At 48.7% G+C, this 23,933-nt stretch overlaps 1 protein-coding gene across 9 annotated transcripts; it reads left to right on the top strand.

The window, feature by feature from the left end:
- Positions 1-388: 388 nt before the first annotated feature.
- THNSL2 (threonine synthase like 2) lies at positions 389-23,080 on the top strand. Of its 9 annotated transcripts, none has more exons than XM_073791153.1 (9): positions 389-478; positions 2,909-3,143; positions 4,379-4,573; positions 5,275-5,427; positions 8,653-8,883; positions 11,958-12,106; positions 12,213-12,338; positions 14,537-14,688; positions 15,184-23,067. In XM_073791153.1, exons 2-9 carry the CDS (start codon positions 2,921-2,923, stop codon positions 15,407-15,409), a joined length of 1,455 nt encoding a protein of 484 aa, XP_073647254.1. In that variant the 5' UTR covers positions 389-478; positions 2,909-2,920; the 3' UTR covers positions 15,410-23,067. The 9 variants fall into 9 exon arrangements, with proteins under 9 accessions (XP_073647254.1, XP_073647255.1, XP_019797794.2 ...); XM_073791154.1 differs by lacking the exon at positions 389-478 and adding an exon at positions 527-666; XM_019942235.3 differs by lacking the exon at positions 389-478 and adding an exon at positions 530-1,037.
- Positions 23,081-23,933: the final 853 nt, after the last annotated feature.

Raw genomic sequence — 23,933 nt, 5'->3', positions numbered from 1 at the left:
ACGTATCCCTGTGGATTCTGAATTCCTGACTCACTAACCCTAGTTTGAGAAACAGTTTGTCAGCCTTCCAGTTTTCGTAGGTGGGAAGCATGAAGCCCAGAGACGATAAGGGCCTTTCTTCTTTGCATCTTGCGCTCAGTTTTCTACCCTGCAACGTGCGACGATGTGGTGCTTCCGGGGCTTGCAAGGAAGATTTAAGAGACTGTGAATAAAGCGCTTAGCAAAGTGTCAGAAAAGCAAACTAAGTGAAGAATAAATGGTTTCCCTCTCGTTAGCATTCCCTGTCGCTCCCTCCTCCACCTCTTCCCACGCCGCTTTCTTCCGCCTTTAGCCTCCCTGCCAGGTGGCCCGGCTCATCCTCCGACCGGAAGCCTGGCCGCTGCCCCCGCGTCCGCGCGCACGTCCGGAACCAGGCACTCTCGCCGCGCCCGATCCGCCTCCCGGGCCGCGCCCCGCCACTCCCAGAGCCTGGCACCAGGTAAACGCGCCTGGCCCGGACCCCGCAGCCCTCCCACTCTCCCGCCCAACCAGCCGATTCCGGGGCGGGGATTGGGGTTCCGCCCCCCCGCGAGCGGGCGCCCCAGCTGCCGAGCCTCCAGCACGAGCGCGCCGACCCCCGGTCCCCTTTCCGGGTCCTCTTCCGGCGATCGCGGCACCCTCTCCGGGGTAATCGGTAGCGAGACTTTTGAGCTCTGGAACTTTCGCTCAACCCGGATTTCAGCGTGGCTGGATCGGCCTCCCTAACCCCTTTCTTCAGTTTCTAGTTCGGGCGCTGCGACTTGGAGGAACCTGGGAGGGTTGAGGGTTCCCGATGCTTGGCACTTTTGGCAGGATTTCTGCAATTCTCAGAGAGCCCCGACACTGAGAAGTCTGCGGGGTTTTCAGAGGCTGGGAGTGGAGCCTTATCCCTAAGACCTTATCAAAACCGTCTTGGCCCAAGACCAGGCCAGCCGGAGGACTGGTGCCCAGTGACCTTGGAGAGGCCGGCGCCTGCCGTGGGCGTATCGGGGCCTCCACCCCAGGGACCGCAGTACGAGGTCAGCGATCGGCTGCCAGGGGTTCGGCCGCAGAGGTTTAAGTCTTCCCCATGGCCTCACCCCTGCTCAGAAATCTCTTCGCCTCCTGGAGGAACCCTTCTTGAAACGTTTCCTTGTCTTGCGGCGCTCTCTTGTTTCCCTTGCTTTTCATCCAGATTATTGGTCAGAGTTTTTCTGACCTGTCTCCACTCTGGAATACGGCCCAGCGGAGTCACAGGGGCAAATTATAAAATCGTGCGCCAGAGGCCACTTAGTTCAGTCCCCGTCGGATGCTTGGAGCCCCCATACAGCCCCCATACAGCAGTCCAACCAGAGTGCCTGATTTTTTTCGTCAGCTTCTCCACGTCCTGTGGCAGCGGCTTCTACTTCAGGGCTTCTCTCTCCAGTTTACCTTACACTGAACCCAGTGGTGTATAGCGCATGTAGCTTTGCCGTGTTGGCCTCAGAAGGCTGCCCCTTGGGGTCTTTGGATAGAACGGCGGCGGCGGCCCTTCCTGGTGCAGACAGCCGCCCGTGTGCTTATCAGTCCACTTCTTCCCACTGACATGTGCAGAGCCCGGCCTCAGGCCCTCTCCTTTGTTCCTGGGCCAGGTGGAGGCGGGAACGGAGATCAGCGCCCCGGGAAAGTGCATTCCGCAGAGATTTTCTTTCGCGCTTCTCTGTAGCTCTGACTGCCCTCATGCTTGCCACGGCTTCTCTGTGTCAGAGTCACAGTCTAGGGAACCAGAATTCCTCCAGGTCAATGCTAGCTCATTCCCTTTCTCATAGGTGGAAGGCTTCAGGTGGCTTTGTCCCCAGAGGGCAGGGGTTCCCCTCTGGCCCTGGCACAGAAGTAAGTCCAAGCTGGTACTGAGAGTCAAATTCATCCCCAGAGGTGTTGTGGGGATTTATAATCAGAATTCACAGCCATGATCCAGAGAAAGGTGTTCCGAGCTCAAGCCTAGCTGCTTAACATGGTTCTTGGCTCCTGGGAACCTAACTGATGTGAAGTGTGACCAGAGTTAGGCCTGGGGTGCCCTTGGACCTTATCCCCTTCCATGCTAATCAGAGTTCTGCCAGGACAGGACCAGTGAGCCGGGCCAGATGATAGTAAGAGTAGCATATCAGCACTTCTAACTATTTTAGGATCGGGCTGAGAGGTAGGGCACTGCTTTTCACCTGGGATGACTAACCGTACTAGTTTTCCTGGGACTGAGGGGTTTCCTGGGACTTGGGGCTTTCAGTTGTAAAACTAGGAAAGTCCCGGGCAAACTGGGATGGGTTGGCCACCCTGTTCTTCATCCTTGCTTCATATTAGACCCACCCAAGGAGCCTCATGTAGAGATTTCAATTTAATTGATCCAGGTAGAGTCCCAAGTAGGGGTATTTTTTTTAAACACTCCCAGGCCGATTGCAACAAACTACCAGAGTGGAGAACCATTAGGTTATAGGCAGCATTGCTAAAAATCCATTGAAGGTGATGATTATTTTTTTAGCAGAAGTAGATACATCTCTCAAAAGGGAGTGTAATCAAGTGTGTCATCCTCTCCTTATCGAGGGGGGTATCAAAATGACACGTGCCTTATTAGTGTTATTCCTTCTCCCCACTCCAAGGACTTCTTCCTCATCAGTGAGGACCAAGTGTTCTCCTTTCCCAGAATGCTCCCGTACCCCCTCTCCCGTGGCAGTAGGTCAGTAGAATGACCTCATTTTGATTGGAGAGGTCAGGATTTGCGCAGCCTCAGGTGAAGCTGGCCTGAGATTTCACAGAGCCCCAGCCTCCCATGGATCATGGCCCAGGGGCTAGCCGAAGGGGCTGGGTGTACTTCAGCATTGTCCCCTGGGGTACTGAGCTTGGAGATCAAGTGTCTCTGGGACCGTTCTCTCTGCAGGCCTCCAGGATCATGTGGTACGTCAGTACTCGGGGGATGGCCCCACGCGTTGACTTTGAAGGGGCCCTTTTCTCTGGCTATGCTCCGGATGGGGGCCTCTACATGCCCGAGAAGCTGCCTCAGCTGGACAGAGACACCCTGCGTCAGTGGAGTGTGGCCTCCTACCCCAGCCTGGTGAAGGAGCTGTGTAGCCTCTTCATTGGCCCCGAGCTCATTCCAAGAGATGACTTAAATGGTGAGCAGACCCTGCCTTTCTACTCTCCCATCTCACTCTTCTGCCAGCCCAGCCCACCATGGAGTTGCAAATCCAGCATTTAACCCCTAGGAGGTCCCTAGCCACATTTCCGAAACTTTGGAGTTTTTTCCAGACTCTGGAATCCCAGAATTGGAAATATCCCCAGAGTGTTCATTCATTCCAGCTCCCACCTCCAGTGAGATGAATGCCAAAGTGATCTGCGGAGATTTTTTTTTTTTTTGCTTATTTTTTAAAAACCCTTTCAAGGGATTTCGCTATTGTCCTGAGATGCTTGAATGTGGGGTATTTCCTTCCTGCATATAAAACACCCAGACCCTCAGATTGCTGTTTTATCTCCTTTAATGGTAATTCCAGAAGGGACTTTGAGAGTGTTCTGGTCCAGCTCATTTCAGACTGTTATGTGCCTACAGATTCTCTGTGGGAATATCTTTAAAATGCAGGTTCTGATTCAGTAGGTCTAGGGTGGGCCTGAGAATTCTACATTCCTATCAAATGTCCAGATGCTAATAGTGCTGCTGGTCTGTGGACCAAATGTAATGGTGAGAGTTTGGGGCTGAGAAGAGGACTCAGAATGTAGTTCGATGACCCGCACTGATGGTGTTGCCTGGGTACATATTAGAATTCTCAGACTTCTCTGACCTACAGACCCCAAACCTGCATTTTAAGATCCCAGGTGATTGGTTCACTAATTAAAGTTTCAGAAACACTACTCTAGATGACCTTAGCCTTAGGTAGGATTCTAAGTAAACCATCTCAAGGTGCTGGCATCACAGGTGTGAGATTAAGTAATGCAAAAACAAACAAATAAGTCTCTGTCTTTAGGAAGGAAAATTAGAAGAGATGAGACATTTGCTTTGTTTCTTATGCAGTTGTTTAATTGAATCTCATTGGAATACATGCACACAAGAAATCCAAATGATGAAGAAATTTATAAAGTGAAAAATGAAAGTCTTACAGCACCAATTCTGGTCTCTGGGGCCATCACTATGAGGAATCCATGAACAGTTTAGTTCATGCCTTTTCAGACATTTTTCCTAGGATTAAACAATTATATTCACACACAGTATCCTTTATGATAAAAACTTCTGGTCTTTTTATCTGGTAACAAGGGAAAGAAACTTCAAATGTAAAAGTGTAAAGAGACTGAGAGTGAACTTGAGGGACAAGAGAATGGCCTTTAATCACCGTCCAACGTCCCCTCTCTCCCCTCGCAGATCTGATCGACCGAGCCTTCAGCAGATTCCGACACAAAGAGGTGGTCCATCTATCCAGACTGAGGAATGGGCTGAACGTGCTGGAGCTGTGGCATGGGGTCACCTACGCGTTTAAGGACCTGTCCCTGTGCTGCGCAGCACAGTTCCTGCAGTACTTCCTGGAGAAGAGGAAGAAACACATCACCGTGGTTGTAGGTGTGCATCGTGGCCGTGCGCCCTGGAGCCCTACCGTGCCCCAGCTTGCCAGGGTCCACCCACAGGATGCCCTCCACTGATGTCTCTCGGGGAGTGTGTTATTGGTTCTTCCAGAGCAGGGTTCTTTTTCTTAAATTGAAGTATGGTTGATTTATAGTACTCTGTGTGTGTGTGTGTGTGTGTGTGTGTGTGTGTACAGCACAGTGATTCAGTTATACATTAACTATCTATCTATCTATCTATCTATCTATCTATCTCTCTATTCTTTTTCAGATTCTTTTCCCTTATAGGGTATTACAAAATACTGAGGACAGTTCCCTGTGCTCTACAGTAGGTCCTTGTTGGTTATCTATTTTATGTATAATAATGTGTACATGGTAATCCCAACCTCCTAATTTATAGAGCAGGGTTCTTAAACTTTTCTTGTGCCACAGACCCTTTTGACAGTCTGGTGGAGGCTGTGGAACCTTCTTAGAATAATATTTTAAATACATAAAATACACAGAAGATACAGTGCCAAGCTCACAGATGCCCTGATTTCTATCCGTGGACCCCTTGGAGGTTCAAGGACCCCAGATTAAGTACTGGGTTCCTACCCTCCAGGATATTGCCTCACTTGGCAACCGTGCTTTAGGGGCCATTGCTTTCCTTCTCCATCTCCCTCGTCCTAAAGAGGAGGGTTCCTCCTTCTTCCCATCCAGGAACTTCTGGGGACACAGGGAGTGCTGCTATCGAGAGTGTTCAGGGGGCAGAGAACGTGGACATCATTGTTCTGCTGCCCAAAGGTCGCTGCACAAAGATTCAGGAGCTCCAGATGACGACAGTGCTGAGAGAGAATGTCCACGTGTTTGGAGGTGAGTGCTGGGACAGAGGCTCCGGGGACAGCATGGCTTTGCCTCGAGTGGTCTGTTTTGGGAGATGGGCTGGAACAAAACTAGTCAATCGACTAGCTGACCATCCTTCCTCCTCTCCTTTCTCTCTCCTTCCCTTCCTTCATCAGTCATATTTAGAGGTTGGTGTATGCCTTGACTTAGCACTGAGCAGGCTCGTGGCGACACAGTTTCAGAAACTACTGGAGGTGACAGGTGTGTAAACCAATACTGACAGTACAACCGAGGAAGTGCAGGTTGAAAATCGTACCCCAAAGAATGCCACTTCCCTGCATGTGCACCCTGCTGGTCCATATCTACAGGCAGCTACCCAGAGTCATAGCCTGAGCCAACTGACTTGGGTTCTGTCCCAGGGCACTGAAGTTCAGATGGCAAAAACACGTTTAATAATTATTTTTAAGAGAATGTGCCCTTGCGTGTTGGCAGCTCATGCCCTCCCTTGCAGTGTTGAACCAACTAAGCTATGCACTTGGTTAGCAGGTCTCAGTATTTAAAATAAGAAGCTACTCAGTGGAACCCATCGCTAGTGACCCCCCTTCCTGAGCCACATCACGAATCATAGGGTTTTGTGTTTGCAGAGAGGCAAAAAGCCATCTCCTTAATGTCTGGCCATCTGTTCTGAGTGCGTTTAATCATTACGGAGTTCAAGAGTGTAGGAAGGCGGCGTGGGTTCGAGTGGAGTCATACTTTTTATTTTTTATTTCTACCTCTGACACCCTACTACACCCCAGGTAGCCCCAAGGAAGGAGTTGGAATATGAGCAGTAGGGGTCTTGGTGAGGTTTTGTGCACTGTGGCCTTGGGCAAGCTGTCCAGGTGGCCTGGCTTGGTTTGGTCACTCACCTGGCAGGACAGCAAATGTGGTGGCAGAAAACCTTCCTTCTATAACTGGCCTGGCCTCCTGTTATAATCCCATAGATGATGTTTTTATAGAACACCAATTTTGTCAAGGACCAAAAGAACAGTGAGAACGAACCTTACCCATGGGAGTAGCATGAATATTCTTTGTCTATTTGTTCAAGAGCAAACAAAAAGCCCCTTCTACTCTTTTCTTTAGCAAGCACGTACACATTCCACTGAAAAGTTTATGGTTTAGCTGAGGTGGGTGTTGGCAAAAATCTTACACATTAGCCTTAGTAATGAATTACCCATATCTGGCTGCATTTTCCTGCAGTCACGACAAGATTTTCATGTACAAGGTTCAGGTTCCTGAGTGTCCCTGTTACACCCTAAGCACCAAAATTGCTCTTTATGAATCTAGGACTGTCTTTACCTAGAATCAAAGCAGAGAAGAGCTTTTCGTACCTCTAATCTGCACCTACGCCCTTCTCTCCTTGTCCACAGATGTTGGAAGGCTTTGACCTAAGGGCATGTGTAGAAGCGCCGTTCCTGACCATGGGGTGGAGAATGGTGCACATTTGAAAATTAGTGGCAGGGACTTCCCTGGTGGTCCAGTGGTTAAGACTCCGCGCTTCCAGCATAGGTGGCGTGGGTTCGACCCTGGCTGTGGAACTAAGATCCCGCATGCTGTGTGGCATGGCCAAAAAATTTTAAAAAGAAGAAAGAGAGAAAGAAAAGAAAAATAGTGGCAGACACGTAGATGGTGATGAACACAGTATGTCATAAATGTGCTATTGCCTGAGGCAAAGGGCATTTCTGTTTCATACGTGTTCTGCGCTTCAAGAAAATAAGGCAGGAACCTTTAAAGGAATTAGCTTTTGTTTCTAAAACAGGACTGTTCAAATTCTTCCCTTCCTTTCTGGAATCTTCTGATTTGGTTTCCAGGAGGACATGTGTTAGTTCGGGAGCTAACGGTGGGCATGTGTTTTCTGTGGGGCTGGTGAGCTCAGGGAGTAGAGATGGGCCACCTGGATTGCTGTGTGTTGGACACTAATTTTTTCTAAAGTCATGCATTTCCATATACATTGTATACTTGGTTCTTCTTAAGCACGGGATAATCAGCAAGGGCTAGTTATATATTACTTGGGATGTTTTTGGTTGGAAGTAACAGAAAATCTAACTCAGACTGGCTTGAACAGGGATAGTTTTCAGCTCATGTCCCTGGAAGTCTAGAGGTGGGATAGGCTCCCGACTGGCTGGTTCACTGGAGCCAGGTTCTCTGCTCCATCTTCCATTCAGCCTCATTCCTCTTGTGGCATATGATGGTTACTGAAGGTAACCAAGTCTCTCTTCCTGTGGCTCTCTCTTAAAAACAGTGAATCTTTCCTTAGCACCCCAGCAAATATCCCCCCTGTACATGGATCTGGAGTCAGTCCTGCAGCCTCATTACTGCTACACGATGAAGGGTGGAATGAATAGGAACCTCAGTGCCGGCCTTCCCTGGTGGCGCAGTGGTTAAGAATCCGCCTGCCAGTGCAGGGGACACAGGTTCGAGCCCTGGTCCCGGAAGATCCCACATGCCGTGGAGCAACTAAGCCCGTGCGCCACAACCACTGAGCCTGTGCTCAAGAGCCCGCGAGCCACAACTACTGAGCCCGTGTGCCACAAGCCCGAGCACCTAGAGCCCGTGCTCCGCAACAAGAGAAGCCACCGCGGTGAGAAGCCCGCGCACGGCAACGAAGAGTAGCCCCCGCTCGCCGCAACTAGAGAAAGCCCGCACGCAGCAACGAAGACCCAACTCCGCCATAAAGAAATAAATACACAAATTTATTTAAAAAAAAAAATAACCTCGGTGCCTACTCTGGCATTTCCCCTGATAATCTTCCCCCACTGTCCTCCAAGTTTGGACCCAGTGGAGAAACAGACCCAGGTTTCAGACAAGAGAACAATATTGGCTGGATTGCTGGTTGGGCTGGGTTGAGGGATGCAACTTGGACTAGGGACCCACGTGGGAAGAGCGACTCTTTCCCTCCAGCCCCTGATGGAGGACGGTGAAGTAAAGCCCAGCCTCTCACCATCTCTCAATCTGATAAACCATCCCCAGAGACTGGGGAAGAGGGCATGGAATACAAAGAGGAATTCTCCCCCAATATCCCAGAAAGCTGACATTTTCTTTCGTTCTAGATAATGGTAGAAACATTGGAAATGTGACCCCAAGGATATGAGACGTGGTTTGAGTGAAGGTCCCAGCAGGATGGTCTCAGCCCAGGAGTACATGCTGACCTTATGGGCACGTGCTGGCCCCCGGGGGGTCCTTCATGATAACTCCCTTTCCTCTCTCCTCTGACAGTGGAGGGGAACAGCGATGAGCTGGACGAGCCCATCAAGGCCGTGTTTGCCGACGTGGCCTTTGTCAAGGAGCACAGTCTGATGAGTCTGAATTCCATCAACTGGTCCCGGGTCCTCGTGCAAATGGCCCACCACTTCTTCGCTTATTTCCGGTGTGCACCAACCTTAGACTTGCACCCACTGCCCCCCGTGGAGGTGGTTGTACCATCGGGGGGTGCCGGTAGCCTCGCAGGTAAGGAGACCCCTGGGCGGAAATGGGCTTTCCAGAAAAACGCCTGTGGTCCCCGTTCTCCCAGCTGCACTTTGGTTGAGGATAAAGGTTGGGTCCTAAGTGATGGGAAATGACACACAAGAAGCTTCCAGAAAACTTGCCCCAACTCCCTGGGGGTGACATCCTGGCCTCTTGCCACAGGGGAAGGAGGATGAGTTAACCCCAAGGTGCTCCGGCTGCCTGATCTGATGTGTTTGCTCAGCAGAACGTGGGGAGACTAGGCCAAGGTTCAGCTGCTGGCCCGGCTGGCAGTGCCCTCTGCCAGGAACGTGGACTTTCCTCCCAGCTCCAGCCAGCTGCCCGCTCTGAAGATAAGGGCTCGCCTGGCACGGCGTGTTTTCCCTGGAGACTGCGTGATGTGGAAAGAGTCCTGGACTTAGGCTTCTGTGCCAGTTCTGTCCTTTACTCGCTAAACGTCTTGTCTCTTAGATTCAGCTCCTCAGCTATCAAAGATTGGAACACTTATCATATCTCTCGCAGAAATAAGATTCTTTATGCGTGTCTGTGAACTTTATGAGGGTCAAGAGCTATAGAGCTACGTGGCATTCAAATCATTTCCTATAATAATACTTAACATTTATCAAGCACTGACGATGCATCAGGTACTGCTCTAAATGCTTCTCTCGTATTAACTCCTTAAATCCTCACATGCGCCTATGAGGGGGACGATACTATTATTTCCATTTTATAACGAGGAAGCTGAGGCATAGAGAAGTTGGTCAGCCTGCCCCTGGTTACACAGCAGTCAGTCCCAGAGCCGGGATGGCAGCCCAGGCAGGCTGGCTCCAGAGCCTGAATCCTCACAAGCGTGCCTCCTGATTGGCATGACTTGTTTTCTGATGGTTCTGTTAGTGGCATCGCTTCTGATGGGCGTCCAGGACAGCTTAGGTGAGACCATGAAAGTATCTTAGCGGTCAGGAGGCTTCCTGACTTCAGCTAACACAGGGATGGAAAGAACGGCAGGCTGGCTGGTAGACAAGGATGGCTCAGCCTTCTTCCCCCTCCATGGCTGCCCATTTGCATCACCCTCCAGGGAGTGATGCCACCTGCACACGTCCCAGTATCTGCCACAGCGCCTGGCACAAAAGCAGTGTTTGCAGAGGGGACTCCGATCTAGCCCTGCTCCATCAGGAACCAGCTGCTTGACCTTAAGCCCCTGGACCCCTTGAGCCTCCGTCGCTCCTCTGTCATACAAGGATATCATGATGTTTACCGAGGATCACGTGAAATAAGACTGTGAATGTGCTTTGCAAAATTAAGAGTGATGTTGGGTGGTGCGGTCATCCTTAACTCCTTTCACCTGCTCATCAGAGATAGCCATTCATGGCAGTAGGAACCTTCCCCCAAACTACGTTGCCTTTCTGGGCTTTCCATCTTTCAGGGTGAGGAATTCCTTGTTTGTTCCATGCCAATAGACACCGCTATTAGGGCTGCTCTGTGCCCCCTCAGTCCCTTTCCAGGGGACGCAGTCTGAGGGCGCTGGTTCTAGGAGACTGAGTCAGGGGACTCAGCATGTGCTCTAGACTTAGACAGACCTAGTTCAAATCCTTCGTCTGCCACTTAGCAGGCTTTGGATGGGTCATTTCAACTTCTCAGAACCTCCATTTTCTCTCCTGCAAATGGTGGCGAGCGTGTGTCAGTACCTGCCTGGGGGCAGGGTTTGGCACGGGAACAGTGTCAGGGCACAGTCACCTTCTCCTACTGTTTCCCTCTTTTTTTGGTAACGGCTTCATTGCTCTATGATTCACATATCATACAATTCACCCACTTCAAGTATATAACTTAATAGTTTTTAGTATACACAGATTTGTGCGGCCATCACCATAATCAGTTTTAGAACATTTTCCTCACCCTAAAAGGAAGTCCTGTTCCTTTAGCAGTCATTCCCCATTTCCCCTCATCCCTCCCAGCTTTAGGCAGCCACTAATCTATTTCGTCTCTATAGATTTTCCTATTCTGGACATTTTATATGAATAGAATCATCCAATATCTGACCTTCCTTCACTTAGTGTAATGTTTTCCAGGAGCATCTATGTTGTAGCATGTGTCAGTACTTTATTCCTTTTTGCGGCTGAATACTAGTCTATTGTACAGCTATAGCACGTTGTGTTTATGCATTTATCAGTTAATGCACATTTGGAGTGTTTCCGTTTTTTAGTCGTTATGAATAATGCTGCTATGAACATTTGTGCTTAGGCCCTGCTTTCAGTTATCTTGAGTATATAGAAACTAGGAGTGGATTTCTGGGTCATATGGGAACTCTGTGCTTAACTTTTTGAGAAACTGCTGGACTGTTTTCTGAAGTGGCTGCACCATTTTACACTCCAGCCAACAGTGTATGGGGGGGGGGGGGGTTCCAGTTTCTCCACATCCTGACCAAGACTTGTTATTATCTATCATTTTGATTCTAGCCATCCTAGTGGGTATGAAGTGGTACGTCACTGGGGTTTTGGTTTGTGTTTTCCTGATGACTAATGATGTTGAGCATCTTTTCATGTATTCATTGGCTATTTGTATATCTTCTTTGGAGACATATGTACTCAAGTCCTTTGCCTAATTTTTAATTGGGTTATTTTTATTGTTGAGTTGTAAGAAATCTTTATATATTCTGGCTTCAAGTTCTATGTCAGGTATATGATTTGCAAATAGTTTTTCCTATTCTTGTCTTTTCAGTTTCTTTTTTTTTTTTTTTTGTACGCGGACCTCTCACTGTTGTGGCCTCTCCCGCTGCGGAGCACAAGCTCCGGACGCACAGGCTCAGCGGCCATGGCTTATGGGCCCAGCTGCTCCACAGCATGTGGGATCTTCCCGGACCGGGGCACGAACCCGTGTCCCCTGCATCAGCAGGCAGACTCTCAACCACTGCGCCACCAGGGAAGCCCTTCATTTTCTTGATAGTCTCCTTTGAAGCACAAAAGCTTCCAAAAGCACAAAATCTTCTTAATTTTGATGAAGTCCAATTTATCTACTTTTTTTTCTTGTGTTGTTGTGCTTTTGGTGTTGTGTCTAAGAGACCATTGTTCTCCTCTCTTAAGCTGGGTTCATCGCTCAGAAGATGGGCCTGCCCATCCACCTGGTCGTGGCAGTGAACTCCAATGACATCATCCACAGGACCGTCCAGCGGGGAGACTTCTCTCTGTCTGAGGCCGTCAAACCAACCTTGGCATCAGCTATGGACATTCAGGTGGGGCCTGTGAGGCGATGTGCAGGTCTGACCCAGGTGTTGGTTGGGTGGAGGTGGACGAGGGCTGAGGTCAGCGTGACCCTCGGGACCCTGCCTTCCTGCCCAGGTGCCGTACAACATGGAGAGGATCTTCTGGCTGCTCTCTGGCTCTGACAGCCAGGTGACGAGAGCCCTCATGGAGCAGTTTGAAAGGACCCGAGGTGTGAGTCTGCCCAAGGAATTGCACAGCAAGGTCAGTTACCACCCATACACCACGGAGAAGGGAAAGGTGCAGCCACAAGACCAGACTTGGGGTTTGAAAATCTGTTCAAGGAAAGGGGATGCTTGTTTCTTGAGTACCTACTATAAGCCTGGCACACCTGCCGTCACTTCATGTGGATTTCTTTGTTGAATGAGGAGAGGCAGTAGAGGTTATTGGTTTAGAGTCAGGTGGGGCTTAACTCCAAGCCAGCTGTGAGACCTTGGACCAGTTTCTTAAATTCCGTGCTTCAATTTCCTCATCTATAAAATGGGGATAAAGAGAATGCCTGCCTCATAGCATTGTTGAATTTTAAGTCAAATAATACCCATGAAGAACTTTGTATACTGCCTGGCAATATAGGGCTTAATATATTAACTGTTGTTTTTATTTATTATTGTTGATTTCCAATAGTAACTGGAAGCCACTTTTCCCATCCAGTATGAGCAGAAACTACTGTTCTATTAGCTTTTTTTAAAAAAAAAAAAAGAAAGAAGGAGAAATTTTATCTCCTCAGATGGGTAGGAGCCTAGGGAGGGATTGCTTTTATTTTAAGGTAACCTGGCGATGAAAACTTACTTAATATAAAAAAAGAATTTCATATGTTGAATTTGCTTTTAATTTTCTCTGCCACATTCCCACCAAATCGTCATCCAGACTGTGTATATCTCCAGTGCCTAGGACCTCACTACCTCACATCAGCTGTAATCATTATGAAGTTCTTTATATCAAGCTAGAACCTGTTACTTCTTAGCTTGTGCACTGGTGAGCCATCTGATTCCCATACTTGAAGAGAATCTTCGTTTACCTGCTAAGCCTTCCTTTAGCTGTCCCTTACATGACGTAATTTTCAGTGGTCAATGTCCATCTTAAAGGGTTGTCTCCAGAACTAGATACACCCACACAGACTGGAGTGGAATTTCTGTCTTCTGGAATCTATGCTGCTTTTGATGCAACCTGTCTTAGTTAGTTTGGACTGCTATAACAAAGTACCACAGACTGGCGGCTTAGAAACAACACAGATGTACTTCTCACAGTTCTGGAGACTGGAGGACTGAGGTCAGGGTGCCGTGGTTGAGTTCTGCTGAGGGCCCTCTTCTGGGTTGCAGTTGTCTGCCTTCTCATATGTGGAAGGAGATTTAGCTAGCCCTCTGACCTCTTCTTATAAAGATGCTAATCCCATTCATGAGGGCCCCACCCGTATGACCTAATTACCTCCCAAAGGCCCCACCTCCAAATACCATCATATTGGGATTAGGGCTTCAACATATAAACTTGGGAGGGACACAAACATTCGGACCGTAACACAGCCAAAGTTCAACTTATTTAATGGTTTGTATTGACATCCACAATCCTTCTCCTCATGTAAATGAGATGCTCCATGAAGACAGACACCATATCCCCCAATTCTTCGTTCTCTCCCCCGCCATACACGTAGAAGATATTCCAACTGCTGGAGAAGCATTCATTCATCCATTCATTCACTCATTCATGTTACATATTGACCATGAGTCAGGAGCTATGCTTGGTGCTGGAGATACAAAGATAAATAAAACACACGCATTGTCTTCTGTGAACCCTAATGGGTCAGGAAGGTATCTAAACAATTTATAATGCCCTCTGGTCTCTATTGGTTGCAGTTGAGTATATGCAGGGTTTTGGGCACATTGTAAGCATGCAGTGAATTTTCAGAGAATGATCAAATAAACCATCTACACCAAGGGAGCACTGAGAAGGGAGTCTTCCTCTGTCTAAAGGTAGTGGGGAGTTTTCCTAAAGGAGGTGCCACAAGAGCTGGGTGGGAACTGACGGGAAGCTATTCTCACATCCACAGGAAGGGGGCGTGCCAACAACAAAGCAGCAGGAAGGCTCGAGTGCCCTTACCCTGTGTTCCGTCCTGTTGTCGAACAAGACTACATACACTAATTTGCTGATTCATGAGCCAAATCCTAACTAAATGTGTTGACCTGAAACTCAAAGGTATCCTTCCCCTAACTTGAGTGAATCCATTTGAAACTGGGAAACGTGGGAAACCAGATTTTTCTCTGAGCTGGATCTGAGCCATTCAATCTGAACGTTTCATTCGCGTTTCTGGTGCATATCTGGCTATGTTACGTGGTGGGAATTTTCTCCCCTTTTCCCCACTTCCCCTCAGCCCTGATTCCCACCCCTCTGACCCTGAAACCTGTCAGCTTTCAGAGGCAGTAATTTCTCAGTCAGTGTCAGACGAGGCCATCACCCAGACCATGGGCCGCTGCTGGGAAGAGAACCAGTACTTGCTGTGCCCTCACTCGGCCGTGGCTGTGAGCTACCATTACCAGCAGGTGGACGGGAGGCAGCCCAGGTACAGGTGGTGGGTGCCTGTGTGTCGGGGGGACCCCTTGGCTTTCAGGGGTCCTCCTCTTCACCAAGCAGGGGAGAGAGGAATGTGAACAAATGGACATTTTTTTTTTTTTTGGCTGCCCCTTGCTGCACGCGGGATCTTAGTTCCCTGACCAGGGATGGAACCCACGCCCCCCTGCAGTGGAAGTACAGAGTCTTAACCACTGGGCGGCCAGAGAAGTCCCACAGATGGCTTTTATGAGCATGATGGGTGCTGCGTGGAACTGTGTCTTGAGACTGTGGTCCTGGAAGGGGGAGCTGGGCCTCCAACAAGGAGGAGCAATTTGCTTGCAGAGATAAGTTCAAGGGACCAAACACGTCTTTTTCTCTCTCTCTTTCTCTGCACCCTACCTCTCCCCTTCCCCTGTTCCTTCTTCTCCCTCCTGGCCTGCGTTCTGTACCTGTCCCTCTGTCTTCTGTCTTCCGCCCCCTGTTCCCACCTGCCCTGCCTCCGCAGCCCTCCCCGCTGTTGTCTGGCTCCCGCCTCTGCAGCCAAGTTCCCGGAGGCCGTGCTGGCTGCCGGGCTGACCCCGGAGACTCCCGCGGAGATCCTCGCCCTGGAGCACAAGGAGGCGCGCTGTACCCCGATGCGGAAGGGTGACGACTGGACGCGGATGCTTCGGGGCCTGATTGAGGACCTGAGCCGGCAGTGGCGGGGGCGCTTCCGGAACGCGCCGGCATAGCCAGGCTTCCTTTAGGCTTCGGACCCTGGGAGGTGTCCCCTCTGAGCTGCCTTGTGCACTTTCTCCCCATGCAGGTGCAGGAGTTTCTCAGGGGGCTGCCCAGCTGGGCCTGGAGCCAGCGGGCTGTGCGCTGTTCCCTGGCTGCTCTGTGCTCTCACTGTGGCTGGCTGGCCATGTTGGGCCTGGTCACCGGGGAGGCGGGGAGGGAGTCGTGGAGGATTGCTGGGGGTGCACCCCCAGGCCCAGACAGTGCAGGAACATCACTGCTTCCTGTGAAACTTTCAGGGCCTGCAAATGAAAGGTCTGGGGCTCAGGGGCAACCTTGGCTCCAAGATTTTGGACCCCCAGATCCTAAAACCTGTGCAGGTGGGGCCCGCTGCCTCCATTACCACAGGTCTGGCTCTGAGCCTTAGTTTATCTGGTCCCCAGGTCAGATCCAGAGGTCTTGGCCACAGGGCTTCCACCCTGTCAAACGTTGGGAATCCCTGGAATAAAAGTGCAGGTTCAGTGCTATGGTGACTCTGCGTGCCCTGTGGGCAGAGCCCGGTGCCTGTCAGGTGGTGATGGTGGTACCATGGTGTCCCTCATCCATCTGCTGCCCCAGGTTGCCAGCAGGGCAGGTGGCACAGGAGCTGGGGTTCAGGATCACCAGATCCAGGCCATGTAGGAAAGCAGGAGCCTCAAACTAGGTCAAGTTGCCCTGTTGCTCATGTACCAGGTTCACCATCCTTATTAAACCAAGTCATGATCATAGCAGCGGGAAGCAATGGTCCCTCTTTAAACACTAAATAAAGTCCAAATGCCTACATTTCCACAGGTACCTCCATAATCACGCTGCTTCAGAGAAGTCAAGTTGTTCTTTCCACTGAAGACACGACTGACGCTCTCCCTTCTCCACGCCTTTGACCCTACACTTGCCTCTGGGAGACTGTCCTTCTTTGATGAACCCACAAGTCCCATCTCACAGGCTATTTGTCTTGGTTCCTGGTACTTGTTTACTCGTCAGCGCAGCTGGAAATAAGGACTCCTGTTTCCTGACTCTGGCAGAACTCCAGCTGTAGCTTTCTTAAGCTGTGTATTCCCTTCTGCCCTGTTTTATGGTTAGCCACTTGAGACGTTATCTTCCTGTCTCTAAGCTCCTTGAAGATAGGAACAATTGTTTAACGCAAGGGCTAAAACTTTTTGGATTTGCCCCTATTGATTAAAAATCTTTTAATATGTTCTCCCAACATATGTGGACTAAATTATGAATAAACTACACAAACCGTGAGCTAAAATAGACATGAAGGAATAATAACGACACCTATATTTATCTTTTCTCCCCATTCTCCAGTGGATCGCCTGTGGGCCTGTCTTTGGCAGTCCTGGTTGAACACAGCGCCTGTTACATTCCAGAACCAGCAGGAACCAGGGGCATAGCTCCCCTGTGATCGCACATCTGCCAGATACTGTGCGATGACTCTCAAAGTGTGGTCCCTGGGTTTATCCAAAATACACTCTCCTGGCCCCTACCCCAGACCTTCAAAGGCAAATCTGTGGGCGTGCGTGCGCCATCTTCAGTCCTTACAAATGCCCCAAGTAAGTTTCGACCCTCTCACTCGGGAAACCTTCGCCAGAGGCTTTAAGCGTGTGAATAATTCTCTTCCACAGGGAGATAGGCTTTTCACAAGGGCGTGCTTTCTTCCTGCTACTGTTTTCATGATCTAGCCTGCACTGTCCAGTTCAGGAGCCACTAACCATATGTGACTGTGGAGCCCTTGCAATGTCAATAGTCTGACTGAGGAACTGAATTTTAAATTTTATTTAAGTTTAACTTACATTTAAATTTCAAAACTATTACTTGATTCAGTCATTGGAAAGCTTTTAGGTATGATTGGCAAAATGCATATATGTGAATCTGCCTTTTGAGCTGTGAAATTTATGAAGTACATAAAATACAGATAAGTATTTCCAATGAAAATTCAATGTTCTGATTGACATGTGTCACAACTGTAAACTACATATTGGATTTCAAAGGCTTCCAATGAAAAAAATCTAAACTATCTCATTAATAACTTTATACAGATGACCTGTTGAAAGGATGATATTTTGATGTATTGAGTTAAATAGAACACGTTATCAAAATTAATTCCGTCTTTTTCCTTTTCCTTTTCCAGGGACATTTAAAGTTATATATGTGGTTCGCCTTTGTCTCACGTTGTATTTCTACGGACAGCAGTGATCTAGGCTTTGGGTACACATGAACACACGGCAGATAGTTGTGGATTTAGTTATATTACTGGGTTCAAACCTCATGTAGATTGAGGGAGGGGGTTAGACAAACGCAAACACGTGTACGTCAACACAAGCCTGAGGCTCTGGTCTCTGGGGGCCCCTCTGGAAGGCAGTTAAGGCAGGCACAGCTTGGAGGTATTTTTGGCCACTAGAGGGCGCTGTTACTACCACTCTGAGGGCCGCTGTGAAAGGAGCCAGTGGGCATCTGGCCTCCAACGCTGCCTTTCCCGGCCCCCGAAGTCTAAAGGAGCTTCTGGGCCACCCAGCTTGATCTCTGCCTGCTACCTCCACATCGGAACCACTAGCCCCGCATCTACTTGATGCCCAGGGGCTGAAAGGAGAAGCCGGAGGGCATCCTCTTACTGGAAAACTTGGCATCGAAGCATGGCATTCAGTACGTAGACGGCAGGAATGCTGGACGCACAGGAGGATGGGCGAGCATTCCTAAGGGAATGACCGTGACCCTTACAGCCATCAGCACCTGACAGCTTCCGAGACACTTTAATATCCACAAGAGCATACCTGAGGGAGCCCCCAGGACCCATTTATCTATTAGGCAAGACCAGGCTGATACTTCGGGGTCATGAGATACTTAGAGGCCCGTGAAAATATTTTTATTTCTATTAAAAGAAACAATGAATATAATCCGGCTTGGATTATATTCATCTTTATACCAACAGTTTAGTAAAAAAAGAACTTTAAATATTTTTTGTAGAAGAACCCCTTGAAAGCAAAAATGCCTGGAGCCCACGAAAGTCATAATGCGGCCCTCATAGGACCCGCTCTATGCCAGGTAATACTTCACCAGAATCAACTAATTTAATGGTGACAAGCAAGCTGTGAAATACGTGTTACTACATCTATGTTTTAGAGATGAGGTAACCTGTCAGGGTGGTACCGCAAGGGAGCAGAGGGGCTGGGACTTGAACCCGGGCATGTGGCTTCAAGTTTGACGTGTATTTTCATCTTATCATGTTGCATGGAGCTGGTCCACTCTGCTGTGGCCCGCCACTCTCCATCCTGCCCCAGGCCGTGGCCCTTCCGCGGGGTCCTCTTCCACCCTCCCTTTAATGGGTGGATTTGGGAGCGTGGCCATGATGCTCCAGGAGGTCCACCAGGGGCTGCTGCAAACCTGCTTCCCAGGTCTCTGCACGGGCCCTGGCACCCACCTGCTGCATGCGGCCAGAGCAAGTGGTTCCTTATTCTTTGCTGCCGCATTTCTGAGGGTCTCAGGGCAGTGCTGGGAGTTACAGGGGGTCACAAAACCCTTCACCTTCTGGAGGCTTCGGAGTGATATCCAACTCTGAGAGCCCACTGCACCTGTGAGAGGAGACCCAGAATAAAGCCATTGGACACAGCACAAACAGACATGAACATGAACTACAAGATATTCTGGCCACAGGGAATCTTAGGGCTGAATGGAGGAGAGGACAGGAATGAGATGAAGTCTGAAGAAACATCCACCCCTGTGAACATATACACAGGCACACAAACACAGACAGACACACACACACATACAAATACATACCTACATACACACTCATCCCCCTCAATGGAAAAAGCAAGGATCCTGGTACCAATTGAAATTAGAATCAGGTTGAAGTTGTCCTTCTGAGTCGTCCGCTAACTGGCAGGGTGACCACACACAAGCCATTTCATCTCTGTGAGCCTCAGTTTCCTCAACTGCTCATTGTAACACTTACCTCGCTAGTTTATTTTGAGGATTGAGATCATGTATTTCCAATTCCTAGGTAAATGCTAAAATGCCATACAAGTGCTTCTTACTAACATAATTTAGTCTGCAGTGAACAGTTTAGTACTTTTAAGCTATCTTGCGTTTTTTACTAATTGCTTCCCGGATTCGTCTTCTTTTGCCTCTTCCTGAAGGATGAAGTTCCTTCGTGGCCCTGCGGTGCTGGGACAGCTCTGGGTGCAGGGTTGGAGTTGCCCTGGCCTGCTCAGTGCACCCAGCGACAAGCCCTGTGGGGGTCATTTGAGGGTTGAATGTCATGGATTAGTCAGTAGGGGCTCTGCTGGGCAGTTAACAAGCCTCATTAATTTGCAGTGATGAGGATGGTGGGATGATTCCCTTTCCTGAGCACTCATGATGGGCTGAGTCCTTTGTAAAGCACGTTCCAGACATTGGCTCCTTCAGTCCTCACAAGGACTGTATGAGAAAGTACCATTAGGGGCTCCATTCTAGAGATGAGGACATGAAGCTCAGAGAGGTTAAGTAATTTTCCCAAGGCCACCCAGCCAGTGAGTCCTGGAGGAAGGATGTGAGGCTGAGTTAACCTCAGAGCTAGACTAGGAGAGGAACTTTGGGCCCGACGGCTTCCAAGTTTTCTTCAATCAGAGTCTGCGAGCTCGATGGCGAGAGGGCTGCATCTGAGGGTGGAGGAGAAGAGAAGAGGACCCATCACTAGGAGACAGGCCATCTGGGGAGAGGGGCACAGAGCCAGTGCCTTTGCAGGGAGCTCTCCTCTGGCTCAGGCTCCCTCTTGGAGCTGGGTTCCTCTCGGGGATGCTGGAAGCTGGGTTCCTTGCGGGGATGCTGGTGTCTGCTGAGTGGATTGGGTATGGTTACGGGACAAGAGGGAGGTGAGAGTAATTCTGTGGGATTGTCAGCTGCTGGCAGAGAGGCCCAGCCTGGTGGTTCCCACTGGAAAGACTCAGACTTAGATGGATGAAGTCGGGGAGGCTTTGTTGAGTTTTCTGTGTCCCCAAATAAATAAAGGGTGAGCAATACAGGAAGGGCTGGGCTATTAGCCTCCTGGAAAGAGGAGAGGGCCAACTTCTCTGTCCTGCTCACTGCCTCTGTCCAAAAAAGCATCTCCCCAGACTCCCTTTCAGGCCCAACCCATCAGTTTATCCATTCCACAACCTGGGTATCTCCTAGGTGCCAGCTGGGCAAATGCTGAAGGCCACTGTGCTGACTGCCTACCAAGTGCTGGGGAGAGAGAAAAAGTAGGAAAAGATGGGGCTGGGGTTGACTTATGCAGAAGGATAAAAGTTTGTGGCAGCACCCAGGGGCTGTCCCAAGGCTGGGAGGGACTGGTTACTGGTTCTCCAGGGCAGGAGCCCAGGCAGTCCCCCTGCGGCCCCCTCCCGCACTGACCCTCAGTGTTGCAGTGATTGGTTTAGAGCCTGCTCCCCCGCTACTTAAACAGTCCTTAAAGGCTGCTGTCAAATACCCCATAAGCCAGGACCTGGCGTCCACACCTAGCCTTCACTGAGTATGGAACAGAACAGGCGGGAGGAACTGCAGGGCCCAGAGGAGGAAAGGTGACTGGGCAGGAGAGGGTGGGGCTGGAGTGAAGAAGGCTGGGCTGGGTCTCCAAGGGTCTGCTAGGTACCAAGGGGATGCTCCTCGGTTCAGGACTGTTCCCTTCTCCTCTTCAGTGGTTTAGCCATCACAAAGATCTATTATAAGAAGGCAAGGGACCTCCTGTTGCAGCAGAAGTGTCTGTGCACTTGCTCCTTGGGGAGGGGACCTTCTTTTCTCTGAATGAATACGCAGGCCTTAAGTCACCAAGGCCAAGGTCCTGTAACAGGTGCAGAGCCAAGAACTGAGGCAGGGCTCTGCATGGCTTAGGCCAGGGTGAAGCCCCTGGAGCCTCCCCTTGGTTTAGCTGCTAGGGGGACCTATTGAGCGTCACCTCTCCAGCCTCCCCTTGGTCTCCTAAGTCGCTGGAATCACTGGCTTCCACCATCCCTGATCCAGACCTCATCCCCAAGCAGGGACAGCGCTTGTTTATAAAACAGATGCAGTTTGGGTCTTGAGGGTTCGGAAAGGTCAGGGCGCAGCTCTGGGTAACCTCCTGCAAATGGACGTCCCTTCGAGCTGCGTTCTCGTGCTCTCTCCCCGCCCCCTCTCCCCGCCCCTCCTCAACCCCTGGACAAAAGCACCCTCCAAAGTCTTCTTCAAGCCCGGAATGGCCAGCAGAGAGCAGCAGAACACACCCAAAGGCCCTCTCCCTCCAAAGGTGACTGACCGCACCCCGCAGGCATGCAGGTCTGACCTTGTTCTCTAGGAATTAGAGCCCCTGAAGGTCAGAAAGGGGGGTGGGCCCCAGAGATTTTTTTTTTTCTTAGCTCATTGTTTCTCAAATTTAATATTGGGAAGTTCCTCCTTTAAAGCTTAAAAAAAAAAGGTATATATATATACTCACAAAGTATATATCACATATAACTCCAGTGTTGTCGTAAACAGTTTTTGCTTTGTAATAATGCTACTGCAACATGTACAAACGTGAAACTACCTATGAACCCCTTATATTGATATCTCCCAAACAAGGAGAAACAAACATTCAAATTAAATGAGAACAAATCTACAAACAAAATCAGTAAAATTCAGAGTAATCTCATTAATGTGTGTAATCCATCGTGTACTGCACTCAAATTTCTGGTGCCCTGTGACAGTGGCACTGCACTCCTCAGACAGGATTTTCGCTGTTGTTGCTTGTTTAGCGTATTTACTTTCCTTTTGTGGTGGAATAACTTTGCTCCTTCATCACTTTTCGTACATTAACCACCGGGAAACATCCCAAGCACAGCACGTTGTGATGTCGTATAACCTTTACGTGGCACCAGCTCATCATATATTTGCCACATCTGTCTGCCTCTCCTTACTGGCTTGTGACAATTGAGATGGTATTGTTGCTTGCAATTGTAAATACAGGTACAAATGCAGACACTGAAATTATGTGATGACTTACTTTTTTTTTTTTTTTTTATGGTACGCGGGCCTCTCACTGTTGTGGCCTCTCCCGTTGCGGAGCACAGGCTCCGGACGTGCAGGCTCAGCGGCCATGGCTCACGGGCTCAGCCGCTCCGCGGCATGTGGGATCTTCCCGGACCGGGGCACGAACCCGTGTCCCCTGCATCAGTAGGCGGACTCTCAGCCACTGCGCCACCAGGGAAGCCCGTGATGACTTACTTTTAAGGTGGCTGGCAGATGATGCAGAAAATGTCTTAAAAAAATTATCAAATGAAATCACACACACAAATACACCATTGATTAAGAATTCTTAAACAGCAAGAGTACTTACTGTATGATATTACTTATATGTGGAATCTAAAAACTAATACCAGCTAATGTATATGCAAAACAGAAACAGACTCACAGACCTAGAGAACAAACTAGTGGTTACCAAAGGGGAGAGGGAAGGGGGGAAGGAGGAAGTTAGGGGTATGGGATTAAGAGATACAAAACTATTATGTATAAAAATAGATGCACGATAAGAATAAATTGTATAGCACAGGGAATTATGGTCAATATCTTATAATTTTTAATGGAGTATAATCTGTAAAAATACTGAATCACTATGCTGTGTACCTGAAACTAATATAATATTGGTAAATCAACTATACGTCAATTAAAAAAATAAATAAAATAAAAAAAAGAATACATGTCTGGATCCCTGTTTGACAAACATTATCTCCCCCAACCCTTGCTTTTTACAGATGAATGAACAGGCTCAGAGAGGAGAGTTGACTTAGCCAAGGTCACACAGCTAATCAGATGGGCAGCTTGAGGACTCTGAGACTCTCTCATTTTACACAGTAATACTTTCCATTACAGGCTTGACCCAAGGAAAGAAGTTTTAGGGATTCTCTTAGGAATTAACCATTGCAGTCTGGGTAATTTCCTGCACATTTCAAGCAGCCATCTTTCCAAGCTTGGAACAGGAAAGAAATTAGATATACACAGCCACTGCCACAGATAGGAAGAACTTGTCTAAAGCCCTACCAGACTCCATTTTCTGATATATATACATGTATATATGTATGTGTGTGTATATATATATACATGTATATATGTATGTGTATATATATATATATATATATATGAAAGTTTATGGACAGAACAAAATATATACTTATTAAGCCTTTAAGATATTGAGGCCTTATTGGATACTAATTTTACGGCTTGGGGAAAATAGACTATCTCTTCCCCAACTCCAGGGGCAGGTTTTTAATTTGAGGTCTTTTAACTCCCAAAGGTCCATGGATAGAATTCTGGAGGTTTGAGAACCAGATGGGAAAAAACTGCATCTTTATTTTCCCTGGCCTGTACCTGAAATTTAGCACCTCTTTGAAATATAAATGTTGGCAACAAACCAATTAACACTAATAGCACCTGGGACTTTTTGGAAGATAAAAATCACAGACATTTTCACATGATAAGATAGAAGATAAAAATGATAAGATAAGATAGAAGATAAAAATCACAGACATTTTCACATTT

The sequence above is a fragment of the Tursiops truncatus genome, chromosome 14 (assembly GCF_011762595.2).
Source record: "Tursiops truncatus isolate mTurTru1 chromosome 14, mTurTru1.mat.Y, whole genome shotgun sequence".
NCBI classification, from domain to species: Eukaryota; Metazoa; Chordata; class Mammalia; order Artiodactyla; family Delphinidae; genus Tursiops; species Tursiops truncatus.
The sequence above is the reverse complement of the archived record's forward strand: the minus strand, read 5'-3'. Positions and strand labels throughout refer to the sequence as shown.

Excerpts from the sequence above, each read along its gene's own strand:
- THNSL2 (XM_073791152.1), top strand. The coding sequence starts at position 1,717 with ATGCTTGCCACGGCTTCTCTGTGTCAGAGTCACAGTCTAGGGAACCAG. Across the intron at positions 3,144-4,378 it reads TCCAAGAGATGACTTAAATG|ATCTGATCGACCGAGCCTTC; the intron begins GTGAGCAGACCC and ends CTCCCCTCGCAG. Across the intron at positions 4,574-5,274 it reads ACACATCACCGTGGTTGTAG|GAACTTCTGGGGACACAGGG; the intron begins GTGTGCATCGTG and ends CTTCCCATCCAG.